The 16,218-nt window shown below is 38.1% G+C and overlaps 2 protein-coding genes across 2 annotated transcripts; both read right to left on the reverse strand.

The window, feature by feature from the left end:
• Window positions 1-1,565: 1,565 nt before the first annotated feature.
• On the reverse strand, window positions 1,566-9,707 carry LOC109030441 (lysosomal thioesterase PPT2 homolog). The gene is made up of 6 exons (XM_019041392.2): window positions 9,574-9,707; window positions 6,563-6,836; window positions 5,646-5,790; window positions 4,918-5,022; window positions 3,407-3,701; window positions 1,566-2,618 (listed from the first exon to the last, which is right to left on the reverse strand). Exons 2-6 carry the CDS (start codon window positions 6,722-6,724, stop codon window positions 2,426-2,428), a joined length of 900 nt encoding a protein of 299 aa, XP_018896937.2. The 5' UTR covers window positions 6,725-6,836; window positions 9,574-9,707; the 3' UTR covers window positions 1,566-2,425.
• A 263-nt stretch (window positions 9,708-9,970) lies between these two features.
• Window positions 9,971-14,016, reverse strand: LOC140223802 (lysosomal thioesterase PPT2 homolog). The gene is made up of 5 exons (XM_072296805.1): window positions 13,496-14,016; window positions 12,802-12,946; window positions 11,900-12,004; window positions 10,952-11,222; window positions 9,971-10,182 (listed from the first exon to the last, which is right to left on the reverse strand). The coding sequence occupies exons 1-5, from the start codon at window positions 13,652-13,654 to the stop codon at window positions 9,984-9,986; spliced, it is 879 nt and encodes a 292-aa protein (XP_072152906.1). The 5' UTR covers window positions 13,655-14,016; the 3' UTR covers window positions 9,971-9,983.
• Window positions 14,017-16,218: the final 2,202 nt, after the last annotated feature.

Genomic DNA, 16,218 nt, shown 5'->3' on the forward strand with positions numbered 1-16,218 from the left:
CTTTGCCTCTAGCTACCGCGAAAGCTTAATGGACTTATCCTTGTTCTCCAAGAACATTCTAATTTCCAGATAAGCTCCAAATCTATTTTTCTTTGTGCATGCCGAACTTCATCCAAAAAAAGAAAGAAAGAAATCCCAAAAATAAATGGATAATTCTTATCTGCTTGAGACAAGGTCTATTCTTTAAAGAAGATACTGAAAAAACCTTGTTAGAATTGCCTCATAATTGTTACTGGCGTTACGTTTCTACTCTTATCTCCGCAGCACGCATGAACTTATGGCAAATTATTCGCAAGAAAAAATTGGAAAATGCAAATTTCAACATACTTTTCGATTTATTTTATCTCTCTCGGAAAGGGAAAGACCCAACCCTGATAAGTGTATGTCATAATGACCTCATCACCGTAACATCATACTGCTTAATGGAAAAACTCACTAAGATATACTATTATTAGTGTGACGTCACTGTGATATCAGAGTGCTCACAGGACATCAAAATGATGTCATTATGATTTATAAAACACATAGCAGATGCCATTATGACATCAGAATAATGAAATATTGAACCATTTTACTAGGGATAAAGTTTTCGCTTAGGTACCTGAAATAATTTTCATATGTTTAATATTACAACAAGAAACACAAGTGAAGCTTCCAGAAGTTATGATGTTTCCAGTGCTTGCCTTGCTTCCCCCAGACGCAAAGTACGTCCTGAAATTTGCACCGTTTGTAGTTGAAGTAATACTTGTTCGCTTATGTTCATTTAGTCTAGCTAAGAGGAGTTTAGTGTGAGTACCAGGCTTGTGGAAAATTCAGATGATATCCCGAGAGAAATTTTATATACATTGACGACCAGATTCGGTAAAAGGAGAAATGGGGGGGGGGGGGAAGCAGTTTTAAATGCTCAGAATTGTTTTATTATAGGTGCACCGATGCAGATGCATTGAGCAAATCACATTCAAGTTACGAGTATTAAAAGAATGGAGAGGCACTTCTGTAAGTTATACATATTGGATGAGGAAACTCATAAGCTGTCGATAAATGGGTCGGTTGCACTGGTCACAGAATTCTGTTTTGACGCTTGATTCTTGGAGATCAGCTAAAAATTATAAGATCTGTCCAAACAGCAACTTTCTACGTTCAATATTAACCAAGAAATCGCCCTTTGAAAAAATGAGTTTTTAACGTCATCCACCACGGCAATGACACCCATGGTTTCTTCCACCCTACTTTCATCCGAATTTCACGTTGAATAACTAGTGCAAATGTGCGTTACATCGACTGATGAGAGCAAGGTGGAAGAAACCAAGGGTGTCATTACCGTAGTGGATGACGTCAAAAACTCGAATTTTCAAGGGGCGATATCTCGGTTAATATTGGACGTAAAAAGTTTCTGCTTGGACAGATTTTATTATTGTGGGCTAATCTACATATAAGAATCAAGCTTCAAAACTCGATTCTATGACCATCGCAACCGACCCATTAAAATACATAAAATTTCGATTAAGTAATGATCTCATTAAAACAGCTTAATAGATAGGTAGTGAGCCGGCAAATTGTGAGAAGGAAACATCAGATTTCACCATTAAATTCGCTGTTTATTTGACAATTAGTTTATATTACATTTTTTTACAATCTCATTATACATGTTTTGGATAACATTCCTATTCACCATCTTTCACTTGGAAGTGTTGTCACTCTGATTCCAGAACCAACACTTAAATGCAAAATAAAGGCCCAATATTAATGTTGTGTGCCGTTTGAGGTGTGATAAAGTGGTATTCACGAGGTTGGCATCAATTTGCATACAATTTTTCAGAGGAACAGCCCATCCAACCGCATGTCGTCTAGAGAGGTTCCCAAAACTTCCACTGCTTCTATGGAGATGTTGCATGTGTGAGGAATTTGCGATTTGACTGTTGATACATATGTAAAAGTTCGCGAGAAACACAATGGTGCCACTGGTGTTCTCTGAAATTAACTCCCAAGCTCAAAAAAAGCTCTCAAGTTGAGGTCAAAATGAAGGGGATATCCCGCCCTACCCTGAGAGTCCACCTCTACATCAAGACAAACTCTCCATGCAAAGATAGGGAGCAAATACATTAGCAGGGTTGCCACTTTATTTGGGGACTGCAAGACTGAAAACACGACAACCTTGCGAATGTATTTGCTTCCCATCTTTGCATGGAGAGTTTGTTTTGATTTAGAGGTGGACTCTCAGGGTAGGGTGGGATATCCCCACCATTTTGGCCTCACTTTGAGAGCTTTTTTTGAGCTTGGGAGATGATTTCAGAGAAAACCGGCGGCACCATCGTGTTTCTCGCGAACTTTTACATAAGAATCAACAGTCAAATCGCAAATCCCTCACACATGCAACATCTCCATTATCGTCCGACTCCCTTAAGTCCAGGACTTTCCACGACTATCAATCCAAATGAGGAAGGACGTACCTACTAATGACCTCGTCGTCGAAGACAAACTGAGCATGTTCGACCCCTGGATGAATGTACCTTTTGAACCTCCCTTGCTCGTCAAGAACTCGTAATCCAATTGCATCATAAATGGGTCGTTCTGTGCAGTTTCGCATCCTTCCGTAATAATCATAAAATGAAAAATCGCTGAAAATAAAATCAAAATACTGACTTTAGGACTGAGTCAGATACTTCCTTTATCAATTGAAATTATAAACTTTCGATCCTCTAGATTTGAAATGTTATATCGAGGGTTTAATTCCCAAACTACGTAGCTTGGTTAGCAACATTGCAGACCTCCTGTCGTACTTAATTTCACAAATGTGAAACTACTCAACGTCAACTCTTAAAATCTTCAGTGATGTTTCCTTTGTGCGAAAAATACCCTGTGAAACGTTCAAATAATAATGTTGAGTCAATCCCCATAAGAAAATTAAAGGGAGCAGAGATTTAGAAACACCAAAAACAAGAGGTATGAGAGTTATACACCATCGATGAAGTACATTACATTATCATTTCAACATGGACTTACTGAGAATTTTTTCGCCGAGAGCTTCGCGGTAGAGGTGTGCCCCCCCCCCCCCCCCCCCCTACCCTTGTACTCTTTATTGAGGGAGATTTGGTTGGAAAGAATTATAATTACGTTTTTCTCCTGAATCCGATAATGACCTAAGACGTGTTCACCATCAATCATTTCTTTGTAAAATTGAGTTTTTGAAAACCTGTCTGTTGAGCCCCTAACAATGCGTTTTTTTATTAAAGAAAATCGACGGAACAAAAGTTTTTAGGGACTTATAATGAAGATTAAAAAAGGCATGTCATTACATTTGCTTACCTCAGCACTACAAACCACCATGTCTTGCATAGGTCGCCCAATTCATGACAGTTTAACTCATTTAAGAATTTAATCGTAACATACAACGGTGATGGCTTACCCTGTTTGCCAAGGTATGGCTACTGCGTCGTCAGGCCCAAAAATACACACAATTTTCTTCAGTTTGATAATTGCCTGTCTGTATGAGTAGCTTTTGTCCGTGAGAATCTCATTGTTGTAGTATGGTAGGAACGTGTTCTCTTTTAAGTACTTCGTTGGTTGAAAAGGGTCGTGCCAAAAGTTGGCCGCCGACAAGCTGCTCTGAGCGGGCGGAGTGTAAAACAACGTACTTATAAATTCTAACGTTGGTGGAAATTCGCCGAGAGGCAGCAGCGGTTTGACGAAGGCTGGAGTCCCTGAAACAGATGCAACAATATTATAACTAGGGTGCCTGCACAGGAAGCGTTGTGACTTGGGGTCCGATGAATGTCCATAGGATGAAAATTAATGACAGTATTCTGGAACTGGGAGGAAATTGTTGCCAACCTTTGATAGTCATCAATTATTGCACTTGTTACAAACCATGCTATTATAGAGATTAACCCAAGTGGAAAATATTTTTTTCGAGTGCAATACACAAGTCTTAAACTTGAGTAAACTTGCCTAACTATGTAATGTTAACAAAGTTCAAGGCAATACAATTTTTTTTTTAAAAGAGCTGATTTCCTGCACTTTTGAATTATGTACTTGCATTAACCACATTTATGAACTAACATAAATGTGGTTTAATAATTTAATCTTCCGCCGCGCCGCGCTGGCCGTATTGTGTTTGACGAAATGCGTGAAGTATTCATGCAGTCTTGTAGGTGCTATGCGTCTCACGCCGACCGCTGCTGCTGAACGCACTGTGTTTGACGCACTGCGTGAAGTATTCATGCAGTCTTGCAGGCGCTAATATGTGTTCCATGCTGACCGCCGCCGCGCCGATGGCTTCTCCTTTTCATCTCAAGTCCCCGTCGTCATTGCTCTCTGCGCCGCGCCGCTCCAGGCCAAGTTGCGTGTTTGGTTTCTTTTTTAACTCGACTACTTAAAGGTGCTAGTCTCTTGTATCACAAAAAACGACAAAATTATAAATTACTGTATTCTCAGGAAATGAGAGATTTTATTCCGTTTTCTCGTTCGTAATTATTTTCTGAATAAATACCTTCTTCAATACCTAGTTAAAAAAAAAAAAAATTGCAAAATTTGCCGGCCCCTGAATTTGCCGCCATGGACTGCGACCCATGTGGCCACTCCCTAAATCCGGCCCTCAATGGGAGCGGAGATTTTTCAACATCGCAAACGAGATACATGGTCTGGTAGTGTCACCGTCGCTATACAGGTTGACGTTCTCCTTCTTTATTTCCATTCCTCGTGAATGAAATTTATTGATGTTTCTCTATGGTTTTTATTTCACCAAAAAACCCACGAGGTAGCGACTTTGGTAGACAGCTTTAGATATTACTTTCAGCAATTTGAGTGACGCAACAAAGCCATAAACATCTTTACAGAGGAATAATTGTTCTAAATTTGACCAACACCACATTTTCCCAAAGCTGAAATTTTTTAGCCATCTGCATGTTCTAAGCTTACCGTACTCTCCATCCAGAATTCCAGCCATGAATATACAGTTGTGAACGGTGTGGTTGATGTAACTTTGGATTAGCGTTCGAGCGAGCAACGCGCCTTGTGAATGTCCTTTGAAAAGAGATAACGAGAAAAAAATATGAATGACTTTTTATATTTCGATTTCTGGTGGTTAATAAAGGATGTAGGACATGATGAAGTGCTGAAGAAAAATTGTAGGATAATTGGACTGTATTTTCCAATTTGGAACTATAAAGTCTAGCCCGCGGTTTAAAAACAACGTATCTGTCATTAGTTTTCCAATACACACAAGTGCTTTTCCAGAAGAGCCAGAATTTATAGTTTCAAATTGCAAAATGCAGTCCAATTAAAGATCCTTGTCTGTAACAGATTTCCTCATTGTTTTTAATGTTCAAGGGAGGTATTAACATGAAGACAAAATCTGAGCAGCTATAGAAGAGATGAATTTTTGGTAATTTTTCTTTCTTAAACATCTCACTACAGAAACTGGTCGCTACAAAAAACCTGTAGGACCCCTTACTGGCTGCTACACGGCTCAAACTACAACGCAAGGCTGATAATAAATAAAATAATTGTGATTAAAAAAACCATGCAGAATGCACTTCTGTTTTTATTTTATCGCATGCTTTTATTTAAATTAACACTAAATTTATTTATTATTTTTTTATTTATTTATTTATTAATTTGTTTATTTTATTTAATTTAACGCTCACCAATAACGTGGAAACCCTCTGGGTGAGCTTTGGAGATTCGTCGAAATTGCCTCCCTATGTCCCCATCAAGCTGTTGCTGAAGAGGAGCTAAGCTTGCGGCGTAGGAATAAGCATCCGTTATGTATATAGTTGTCTCAGGGTTGTGCTAAAAAATAAACAGTTTCATTAAAAATGAAATATTCCGTCGGAATAAATGATTCTTGAAACAAGGAATGAAGAGAAATATTATTTCTCCAAACACACTTTAAGGAGGGGGGGGGGGGGTCCGATCGAGGGTTGTGGGCCCATCTTGAATTTCATCAAACTCATGAATTTTTGGTCATTGAAGGTCTATAATTCGTGGAATGCATCATGATTTCTGGTGGTGAAACTGGCTGAACTTTAGGTGAAATTGCGAACAAAATTATCTGAAAAATTGGAAGAAAAACATTCATTTGTTTACTAGGAAATTCGTGTTTTATCAACCGAAATTTAGTAACGCCTGAAGGCTCATACGGCGTTCTTCCTTAGCACGGCAGAACAGTGGCCGTAACGAGGGTCAAAAGACTGATTTTGGAGAAAAATGCGAGTTTGGGGAAGCTTATCAACTTTTTTTCATACTTTCGTTCCCTACTCTACAATTGCTCCTCTTATGTATGCACGCGCTGCTGATCTTACAGGAATCTTGGTGATGTCAATACTTCATTATGTAAAGTTCGTAATTATCACGAGGTTGTCATTTAGCGTGTCGTCGATCCACACACAGTGTCCACAGCTTGAACTTTTTTATTCGAAGAAATATTTGATAGAGTAAAAAAATGAAACATGCATTTCTGAAACCGGTGACTCAGGACAAATGACATACCGCGGGTCCGCGATCGGTCGACGAAAGAAATTTCCTCTTTTCAGTGACGATTTTAATTGCATAAAAAACAAACCTGCTTTATCCTGGCTGCTACGTACGCCATGCTATTTGCTCCTGCTGTGAGACCATGGATAAGCAATACTGGTTTGGGTAAACGTCTTCCAAAGCAGAGTTCCGCACCGATTGTCACGATAAGGAGAAAAATTCTTGGCTTCAGGAGGCTTGATATTTGCATGATAGGAGCTACGCGTCTTCCAAATTTCTTGCAAAATTTTTCTTGTGCAGTTTTGTTGATAGACAAAACGTATTTACGGATCCGGGTGTTTCCTTGGAAATTTTAAAACCACCTAGTGCGACGGAAAAAAAAAAAAAAAAAAATTGGAGGAGGCTCTTGATTTTTGTAAATAATTAAGCCCTATTGATGGATAGATCAAGAATAATTATGGAATACATATAAATACGAAGCTACACCAAATATTAAAAATTTCCCTATTTTACATCACACCCGCTCAGCAATGTGGAACATTGCCACAACATCACTCGGCAATGTTTAACAAAAGTGACATAAATTGAATTAAAACTACAATCATATATGCGTTATTGTTCACGAATTGGTGGCCAGGGTGCGCTGCCATGAGATACGATTTACTTGATGCTATCAATGGGTCTATTGCACGCAAAAGATCGCACGAAAATCACGTTGAGCATACGTTAAAAAATCCTGAAATCAGTTCCACAGCACGTGCAATCTGCGTAGTTGGTAAAACGTATTTTCTAGTTTCCCGCGTCTGCGGGCAGTGTATTGCTATAATGCTTTGCAATATTTTAAAATATTATTATTATTTCAATGGCACTTGGCAATGCTGCTGTAGAAATAATGCATGCCAGCAACGTTGCCACACTGAAAAAAAAGATTGATATGATTTACCATCCCTTTACGTTGTATTTCACAAAGCGTGAAGGAATGGTGAATCCATCTACCAATCTCCAAATCCACCAAATCTACCAATCTTCAAGTCGATTCTGCCAGAGGAATGGTTACCTGTGCCAGTGTATAGTAACGTTTGCCTTTCTTCTGGCAGAATTGACTCAGAATTAACGCTGCTTGAAACACAGCGTGAAGGAATGGTAAATTCTACAAATCTTTTTTTCAGTGCATCGACCACCTTGTCGGGCGGGCAAACACCATATAATAGATATAATATATTTGTGGATAATGTTCTGTTGGTATTACAAAAGTATGCCAGTAAGGTAGGCTCTCTAACGCACTATAGTTTTGAAAGGTCCACGAGTTGCCGAGATATTAAAATTATTTTTAGGCTCACCTCCTTTTGCCGCAGGTCCGATTTTTGAGTGACTTCTAAGTTGGTACACACGTGACACGACTCAAAAAAAAGTTAATGGTGAAAATACGTCAAGATCCCAACATTTACTTTCTGGAGTAGGTATAGCACCCCACTCCCCTTTCTTTTTAGAGCACTTTTCATATCATGGCACCAGTTTCCTCATCCAAGCAGGAAAGAATTTCTTCAACGGTATCTACGCGACCTCTCCGTCACTGCCGAAATGTTGATCAGAAGATCCGATTTAAGGTGCGGGAAAAGATGAAAGCCGCTCAAGACTCAGTCCGGCAAATAATAAAAGTGCGAAAAAATTTGCCAATTAAAATTTACTAACTAATCTGGAGTGAGTTGAGCAGCTCGCGGGAATTCAGAGGCCCAAGCCGTTTCTTTTGATCCGAGGTTCGATACAATGGCGTGGCGTGCTTTGCAATGTATCGAATGATCTATATTTAAACCTATGGAAAAGGATCAATAAACACGATGTTCGCAACGAACACCTTAATAATCGATTCTTTAACATAGTTTCTAATTGGGAAATATCGATAATTGATCATTCACGCCTCGTCACATCGAGGATTTCATAATGTACCTATCTGCACTGTTGGCTTTTACTACGTAGCAAGCAATCAGCTAATAGTGAATTTTTTGTACCCTGGAAAACGGTGGCCGTAATGCCACCAACGTGTGTTAGGTGTGGTCAAAACTATGCAATAGGTTAGTAATCTGAGTATAGGTATTATCGGTAAAATTCATTTAAAAATCTACTCTATGTTTTATCAGTTTTGGGCATAAATAGGGAGACGCACTGATTGATAGGTATACGTTCGTAATTATAAAAGGTTCGAAGTTTACATTTTGCAAATGTATAATAAATAATTTAATTCCCGTACATACAAGCTGAAAATTATCAAAAAATGTCATTATGAATATTGCGAGGAAGATTGATGTCTATTGTTATGGCGGCTGTTTTCATCATGGTATAATGCTAACTTTATTTAATTACGTTGTTGTATGTTTTTTGCTTTAGAAGACGGCCATAAAAATGGTTACGGAATCACCATACTTTCACAGAGTTACGAACCGCTAAAAAAAATGTCATATGAGAGCCTTAGGTCAAGGCGCATAAGTGCAACTTTTGTTGTTTCAAGATGAAATCCGCGTTTAAAGTTTCCCAATTACATGGTGATATTAAGGAAAGGAAGTTTAAACTCAATTTTTGATACTTTAAAGTGCGATTTTACTTGTGCATTTTTTGCATAATTTACTTTCTAACTAGGTTTAGTTGAGTTCATGATATGTATCTCAACTTTTTCAAAAACTGCATTTATACACCTTGTCCTCTGAGCCCATTATACATATTGAGAGAACGTATTTTACTTTGCATTTTTTACTGTGAGTGGTATTGCCAGTTCAGTTAACAAACTCCTCTAATCACTGAGGTACCTAGGAGAATGTGACAAAATATGGGAGCTTATGTTAAAAGTTTCTCTATAGATTTTCCTTTATTTGAAAATATTATTATCTGGGACAGTTTTTAGGTTCCAGTAATAGTTTGGAAGTTTTCGTGAATATATTATTTTGAAAAAAGTAAAATTATGAGCAAAAACAATTTCCTGATTAATTGTTGAGTTTGTGTCGATAAATGCGGAGTTTGAGTCCGATGTTCATCTTAATACTTGCTTTTAAGGTGGTTTGAAAAAGGGAAAAACAATAAAGATCTTGGGAAGAATCAGTATCTTACCTTTTTCTTGAATCAGGAAACAGTCAAAACAACCCGATGACATATTGACAGACTCATATCGACTGACTGTCCTAATGAGACTATTAAGAGGTCCAATCCACTTTCAAATTTTCCTCATTTTTTCGAATTGTCAATCATAGGTTTTGGAGCTGACCACGTATTCTAGACTGAATCCAAATTCATGATCATTGTTTAGATCTGAGTGAAGATAAAACATGAGGCCCTAGGCAGTATAATCTTTCGAAAATCTGTAATTAATTTGCAGACCTCTGTTGCCATAGAAGTATCAGTAACGTACCCACCAAACAGTAAATAATATTAAAAATCTGTAATAAAGTGAACGTAAAGGAGAAAAAAAATTTGTACATAAAAAAATAGTGAAACTTTACGGGACGACTAATCCCTAGAATTTAATTTAGATACGGTAAGATAAAGTCATAAATAACGCCATCATCATTGACCCACGACGTGTGATTGATGCCGCTTCTAACGTGGTTAATCAATCTGCCCTCCTCATCCATTGTCTTGAGTCCATAAGTATCATTTTTGTACGCTTCTGTATCTTTCAGTTCGATGACATTACCATAAGCGTCAACAAAGCCAAAATGACTGAAAAAAAATTACACAATGTCTTAGATGGAATTGATCAAAATATTTTCAGAAATATGCCCTTAAAAAAAAACGTAGGTATCATAATTCGAAGGAGTCTGAGCTGGAGATTTTCCATCAACCACAGAACATAATGTAATTTTAACTCCCGATTAATAATTGACCGTATTTCTTTCAAACCTTTCTGCTATAGCTGAGCCAAAGCGTCAAGATTGACGTTGCCAGATTTTTATATCGCAGAGACTGTCATGATAACGTTTAGCGCGCGATGTGAATCACGTAGAGCATTGAGTTTTCATGAGCGGATGGTTTGAATTCACGCTTCAAGAAAAATTAAATATCTTCGTAAGGAGTTGATTTCGGTAATTTTTGATGTGCGCATCGTGTTTTACGTGAAATTTTGTGTAAGAAACATAAATCGGAATGCTGAAATTCGTACCTTGTCTAGTGGTCCATTGTGTTTTATGTTGCAATTTTAAGGGTATGTGGAGGGCACAAAAATTTTTTTATCCAAAAACTAGTTAGCACGCCTTCAAAGACTACTGGAGATGAGTTGATACTCCAAAAATGAGGGCTCTAGCCAATTTCTACCTTGCGTAAACAGTGCGATGAAATCGCAAAAAAACAGTTTGGAATATGTTGAGAATATAATAGAGGATCGCTGCATTTTCCTTTTGTCTTCTTTGTCTATAGCCTTGTCTATCAGTATAAATAATCACCCCCCTGGTCAATGCAGGAATTTTCCGTTCCTTTGATTCCCTCCATTTACCTGGACTGCCAAGGGGAAATGACTCCGTCATGAGGGCCACCGATGGTGATAATATTTTTACACCTCGAGAAGCCTCGCTTATAGCTGTCGCTCTTTGCTGTGCGGATCTCATTGTTGATGTACGGTAGAAATACATTATATTTTAGGTACAGGTCCAGGTACTTCGGGTTTTTATATTGATTCGACGTGGAGTCGGAGTTCTGCGTTTTTGGGTTGTACAAGATTTCAACCAATTTCTCTTCCGGGACCGTCAAGTTGAACAATAAGGTACCTGGAATTTTTAAATGGTTGTAAGTCAGTGTAGAAGGTCAGTCAAAGTTGCTACTCACGGTAAAGAATCGTATTTTTAGAGATGGCGCAAACAAGTGGTTGAAAAGAGCAGGGTCGATAGTGCTTTACACCGAAGCAGCACAGTTTGTAGTGGAAATATTGAACTATAATTGCGATTTAATGCTATTACGATTTTTGTACCATGGAATTGCAATACTTTTACATCATTTGGTAATAAAATGCTAATTTCAAAAAATCAATGAGAAAAGTTCCATGTGTCAGAAAAATACGCAATTTGCAATGCGATGAAAATCAAAACTTATCCCAATTGTATTGCAAAAAAACCCAATGAGAAGTGTCCCTTCAATCGGAGGATAGGCAACATAAACAACACTTCGACACAGTGGCAATACTTTTACCATGCAATTAATTAATTGCGATCCGTGCTACTGCTACTTGGGTACTTATAGCAAATTCTCTCATACTGGGATAGGTGTGGTGCCCTGCATGTTAAAAACAATAAACTTTTTAAGTTTCGTTGATACTAAAACCCTGGAAAATGAATTTTGAAATAAAGTGAACTGAGTTTTACTATTTTTTTACTTTGTGTTCACTCCTCTTTTTAAAGTTTGCTTCACCAAAATTAATCGATCCGATGAAAAAAATCTGAGTACTAACCGTAGTATCCAGCGAGAGGTGGTGAGATGTTAATGAAATTTTTAACACTGTGGTTGTGATAGATCTGTACAAGGCCTTTACATAGAAGGCCTCCTTGAGAGTAACCTAGAAAAACACGTTTTTGAAGTGAATGGTATAATGAATAAGAAGAGGAATTAATATTATTCACCCTGAACAACAAAATTTTTCTGTTGTGTTTTCTGATTGGTAGAATTTCTAAACTGCATACTGTATACACAGTAGGTCAGTAGGCGCGGCGGGCGAGGGCGTCCAGCGCTATGCGCGCATTGGCGCCTACAAACCTAACAGGGATACCTCACGCATTGCGCAATGCGTGAAGTATCCCTGTTAGGTTTGTAGGCGCCAATGCGCGTTTCGTACTGGCAGCTCGCCGCTCCGCTGTGTTTGACTTAAATATTTAAACTCACGGAGTCAGCGTTTTTCGACTCATGATTTTGAAATGTTTGCATACTCTGCATGGATTATTCTCATCAAAATTGATGAAAAAAAAGACGTATTAAAGGGAAACTCAATGTGTGTTTTGTAAATATTTAGGTGGTTTCGTGTCAAATGTAATGATTTCCAAAGCACTTTAATTTTTTTTCTTTTCATTTTGTGCTTTTACTGTGCTGCAGCGTGGTGTCCGCGCAACCAAATGCTCAAAACTGGACGGATTTGACTCTTAAAGATCGATTTACAAATGGGCTAAAATAAAAGATTGCGTGCTTCTTGGTTTATTTCCCTTGTTAGTCATTTTTTATAGTTTCTTTCAACACAACTACTGCTCATCGACCTTTTTTTCCCCCTTTTTTTTGATGGGGCACACCTTAAAACATAGACCATCAGTTCAAATATTCTAAGAATTTTCTGAAAGAGTTATTGTTTATTAAATACGCACGTACAGATCAAGTGAAAGCCATTTGGGTATTGATGGTTGAATTTTAAAAACTCTTCACCAAGATGTCCCTCAATTTGGCTACTAAGTGGAACGTAGCTGAAAGAATTAGAATAAGCATTCGAGTTGTGAATAGGAGTGCCTGGATACCTCTAGAAAAATAAATGATGAATTTTTAAAAGCCTGGGATTAGAGCAGTTTTTTCATATTTGAAAAGAAAAAAGTCACCTTTTGAGTTCTGCTCCAAGATGATCTGTGACATGCGGGTGCAACATCTTGCTCTTTTGCATTGTGATAATTTGACTTGAAGTTTTTAGTCGTATTAAAAAATTCTAGGTATAAATTCAATGTATTTATTGTGAAAATAATATTGCTTTACTTCTAGACACCATACAAATAAAATTAAAATGTGAATAGGGACGTAAAGAAATGTAGGTAAGTAAATACAGAACGATGTTAAAAAAGCCTTCCGACATTAGGTATTTAAATGACACCAACCTAGAAGCAAAAGAAGCTCCCCGCCAGTGTCATAAATTTATATTGAAAATATTTACTAGGAAGAAAGGACTGACTTTTCATATGGACGTCATATGGAAGTGAAGGCAGATCCAAAAAATACTTTATGCATCAATTTCTACGAAGAGGATGTATTTGACACTTCAAAAAGCATGTGATGTTTAAAATTCTGTTATTTTACAAACCTCTAGAATTTTGCTGACAAGGTAGTCCAAAGTTGAATTGTCTGAAGCTAGTCCGTGCATCAGAAATACTGGAGTCGGAAGCTTGCAAATACACTTACAGTTGATGAAAATAAACGGTGTTCCGAAAATCCATATGAGTGCAATAAAGCATTGAGACATTTTGTGCGTAAAATAGACTATGGATCAAAATGCCGTAAAATGTGTCATAAAGAGGACTCTCTTCATGAATCCATCTTCTTTGAGGACATTTTTTTTTACCCTTTTCATCCGTTACGCCTTAAAGACTGCCAACCTTTGCATTGTTTTTGGGGACCCAAGTTAGTGTAGTGTATTGCAGACTAGAGAGCACACAAATCCTCTGATTATTCAGAGAAAAAGAGGGAAAATTCAGTTCCGAAGTTGTCCGCGATAAAAATACGTGTAATCATACATTTAATGACGCAATATTAATCGTTAGTAAACCAAATCATAATTTTAAACTTGCTCAGTCATATAAATGTTTTTCATGGCAAACATAGGTCGTTAGTACAAGCTTAGTATGACATTTTTTCACATTTGAATAGAGTTGCCAAGCTTATCTTGCTAATGTTCCCACAATGTTAGCAGGACATTTATTTTACCTCTGGGACAAGCTTGAGCCCAAAGATTGTGCCAAGGTTAGGTTTGTAAGACTGCTCCAAGCCTATCCTGACAATATTGCCACAATATTGGTGGGACATTATTTTACTTCCGAGACAAACTTGGATATTCAATATTGTGACAACGTTATGTTAATAATATTGCTCCAAGCTTGTTCAGCGGATATTGTGATCATGATGTTGCCATAGACTTGATGTTAAAATATTGCCATAGTATTGGCAGGATATTTATTTTACCTCTGAGACAAGCTTGGATTTCCAATCTTACCTCTGAGGCAAGGTAGGCGATAGAACGCCGTATTACCTGCCGTCCTCGCGGAAGAAATTTCATAGCGTCGCAATGCCTAATGTAGGCATACGGAACATTGGAGTGCCGAGGAACCTTCCTAAGTCAGCTACTTTCTTGGCTGCTTGCACTGGCTGAAGTATTCAACTTGGATCCCACTTGTAACGGGCACTGCCCAGGCGAAACGAGAACCAGCCCCATTGACGGGGCGGCCGCGCGCGGACCGTTGCCAAAAAGCTCCATTTGAGCCCTTGGCCTAAGAATATCGGTAAGATGGGTTAGACGCCTATGGATCATGTGCCTATTACGTCAAAAAGCGAAAGGTCGCAGTTTTTGCCCTTTAATTTGCCCTTAAAGGGACCGCAACGGCAGATCCGCGGCGAGCGCGCCCTGGTGGCGGAAATAGCAAACGCGGTCGAATTGTGCTCGCCGCGCACAATATTGTGTTAATCTTATGACAATATTAGAAACAGAAGCCTAAAATGTTTATTTTCTTAATCTTGTGACAATGTTAAAGTGCGAATATTACCACAATGTTGTAAAAATAATGTTAGCATAATATCAATTCAGCAGTTTTAGATATCCAATATTGTGTCAATATTATGACAATATTACAAGAAGCGTTACCACTTGGGTTGAGCTACCTATAGTCAATTACTTGATATCAGCCTGATAGCAAACAAGGTTACCCAGGGAAACCGTAAGACGTCTAACAACTATCGCGCTGGCAATTGGGGCGATTCTGACAGATGTGGAATCGTTTTCGTTGATTGAATCGGACATGTTGTCCGGATTGTAACATCAATGACAAAATGTGTCCTAGGCCCCCCCTCATTCTTGATCTACAACTACTGCCCCCAGAGCCGCTCTCCAACGCCAATGCGTTGGGGCTAAACAGTATCGAATGTATGCTTCTCAAAAGCATAGACAAATTCTTATCATGAGCTTAAAACTTATTACTAATTACTTTTATCATTTATATTTATATCTTGTTTACTCAAGTATCCGGATTCAATGAGTAGAGGTAAGGCACAATTTCGATATCCATACATATTTAGATTTCTTATATTTTATTTATTTTAATCATTTTTTATTTATGAAGAGAGGAACGTATCATCACAATATTTCGTCACCAAATTACACAGTTTCCAGAAAACGTACAAATTGGATATAGTTTACGCGACACATTTTGTTAACGCACCAATAGGCGTATGTAAAAACTCAAGGAGAATGCTAATGAGTACAGATTCGACGGAAAACTTAACGGATTTAACGTCGGTCATGCTTCAACGAGCAGACAATGTCTCATGTGAATAAAACCGCGCGCGTCACAGTTTCCGTGCTGTTATTTCTACACGCTGAATTTTCAAGGAGAATGGTTTTAGCTGAATTCAAATAGCTGCTTCAACAGAACCAGTAAATGATGTGTGGCCTTATAGATAGAGTCTGAAAGTCTTGAAGTACGCCTTCAATGTTTCCGTACAGGCAACAAACCTATCGAGCTACACACCGTCACGGGAACATGTGAAACTCTATTTGATAAACATATATTACCGTACTGAATGAGCTCTGTTTGAACAGAACTGTGAATTCTTCCAAATTTTAATTCTAGCTGGTTTGAGCGAGAGTGCAACACTATAATTAGAGTGATAATAATTTGCTGGTGCTTTAATTAAACCGTGTGAATGTGACCAAACTGCTTCAAGCAACTATTACTGCCTAAGCGGATATTGAAGGCGAAAATGTGCTGATCAGAACGCAAGCTATACAGCGGTCACATCTTTAGAGGAAATAGAGGA

Source organism: Bemisia tabaci, chromosome 2 (assembly GCF_918797505.1).
Source record: "Bemisia tabaci chromosome 2, PGI_BMITA_v3".
NCBI lineage: Eukaryota > Metazoa > Arthropoda > Insecta > Hemiptera > Aleyrodidae > Bemisia > Bemisia tabaci.

Bases quoted from the DNA above. Each gene is read 5' to 3' on its own strand.
- LOC109030441 (XM_019041392.2), bottom strand. From the start codon at position 6,724: ATGCAAATATCAAGCCTCCTGAAGCCAAGAATTTTTCTCCTTATCGTG. The intron at 5,791-6,562 runs GTTTGTTTTTTA...TTTATTTTTTAG, and splicing joins TAGCAGCCAGGATAAAGCAG to CACAACCCTGAGACAACTAT. The intron at 2,619-3,406 runs GTAAGCCATCAC...TTTTATTTTCAG, and splicing joins GCCATACCTTGGCAAACAGG to CGATTTTTCATTTTATGATT.
- LOC140223802 (XM_072296805.1), bottom strand. From the start codon at position 13,654: ATGTCTCAATGCTTTATTGCACTCATATGGATTTTCGGAACACCGTTT. The intron at 12,947-13,495 runs GTTTGTAAAATA...TTATTTTTCTAG, and splicing joins TTGTCAGCAAAATTCTAGAG to AGGTATCCAGGCACTCCTAT. The intron at 12,005-12,801 runs GTACGTGCGTAT...GTGTTTTTCTAG, and splicing joins AAATGGCTTTCACTTGATCT to GTTACTCTCAAGGAGGCCTT.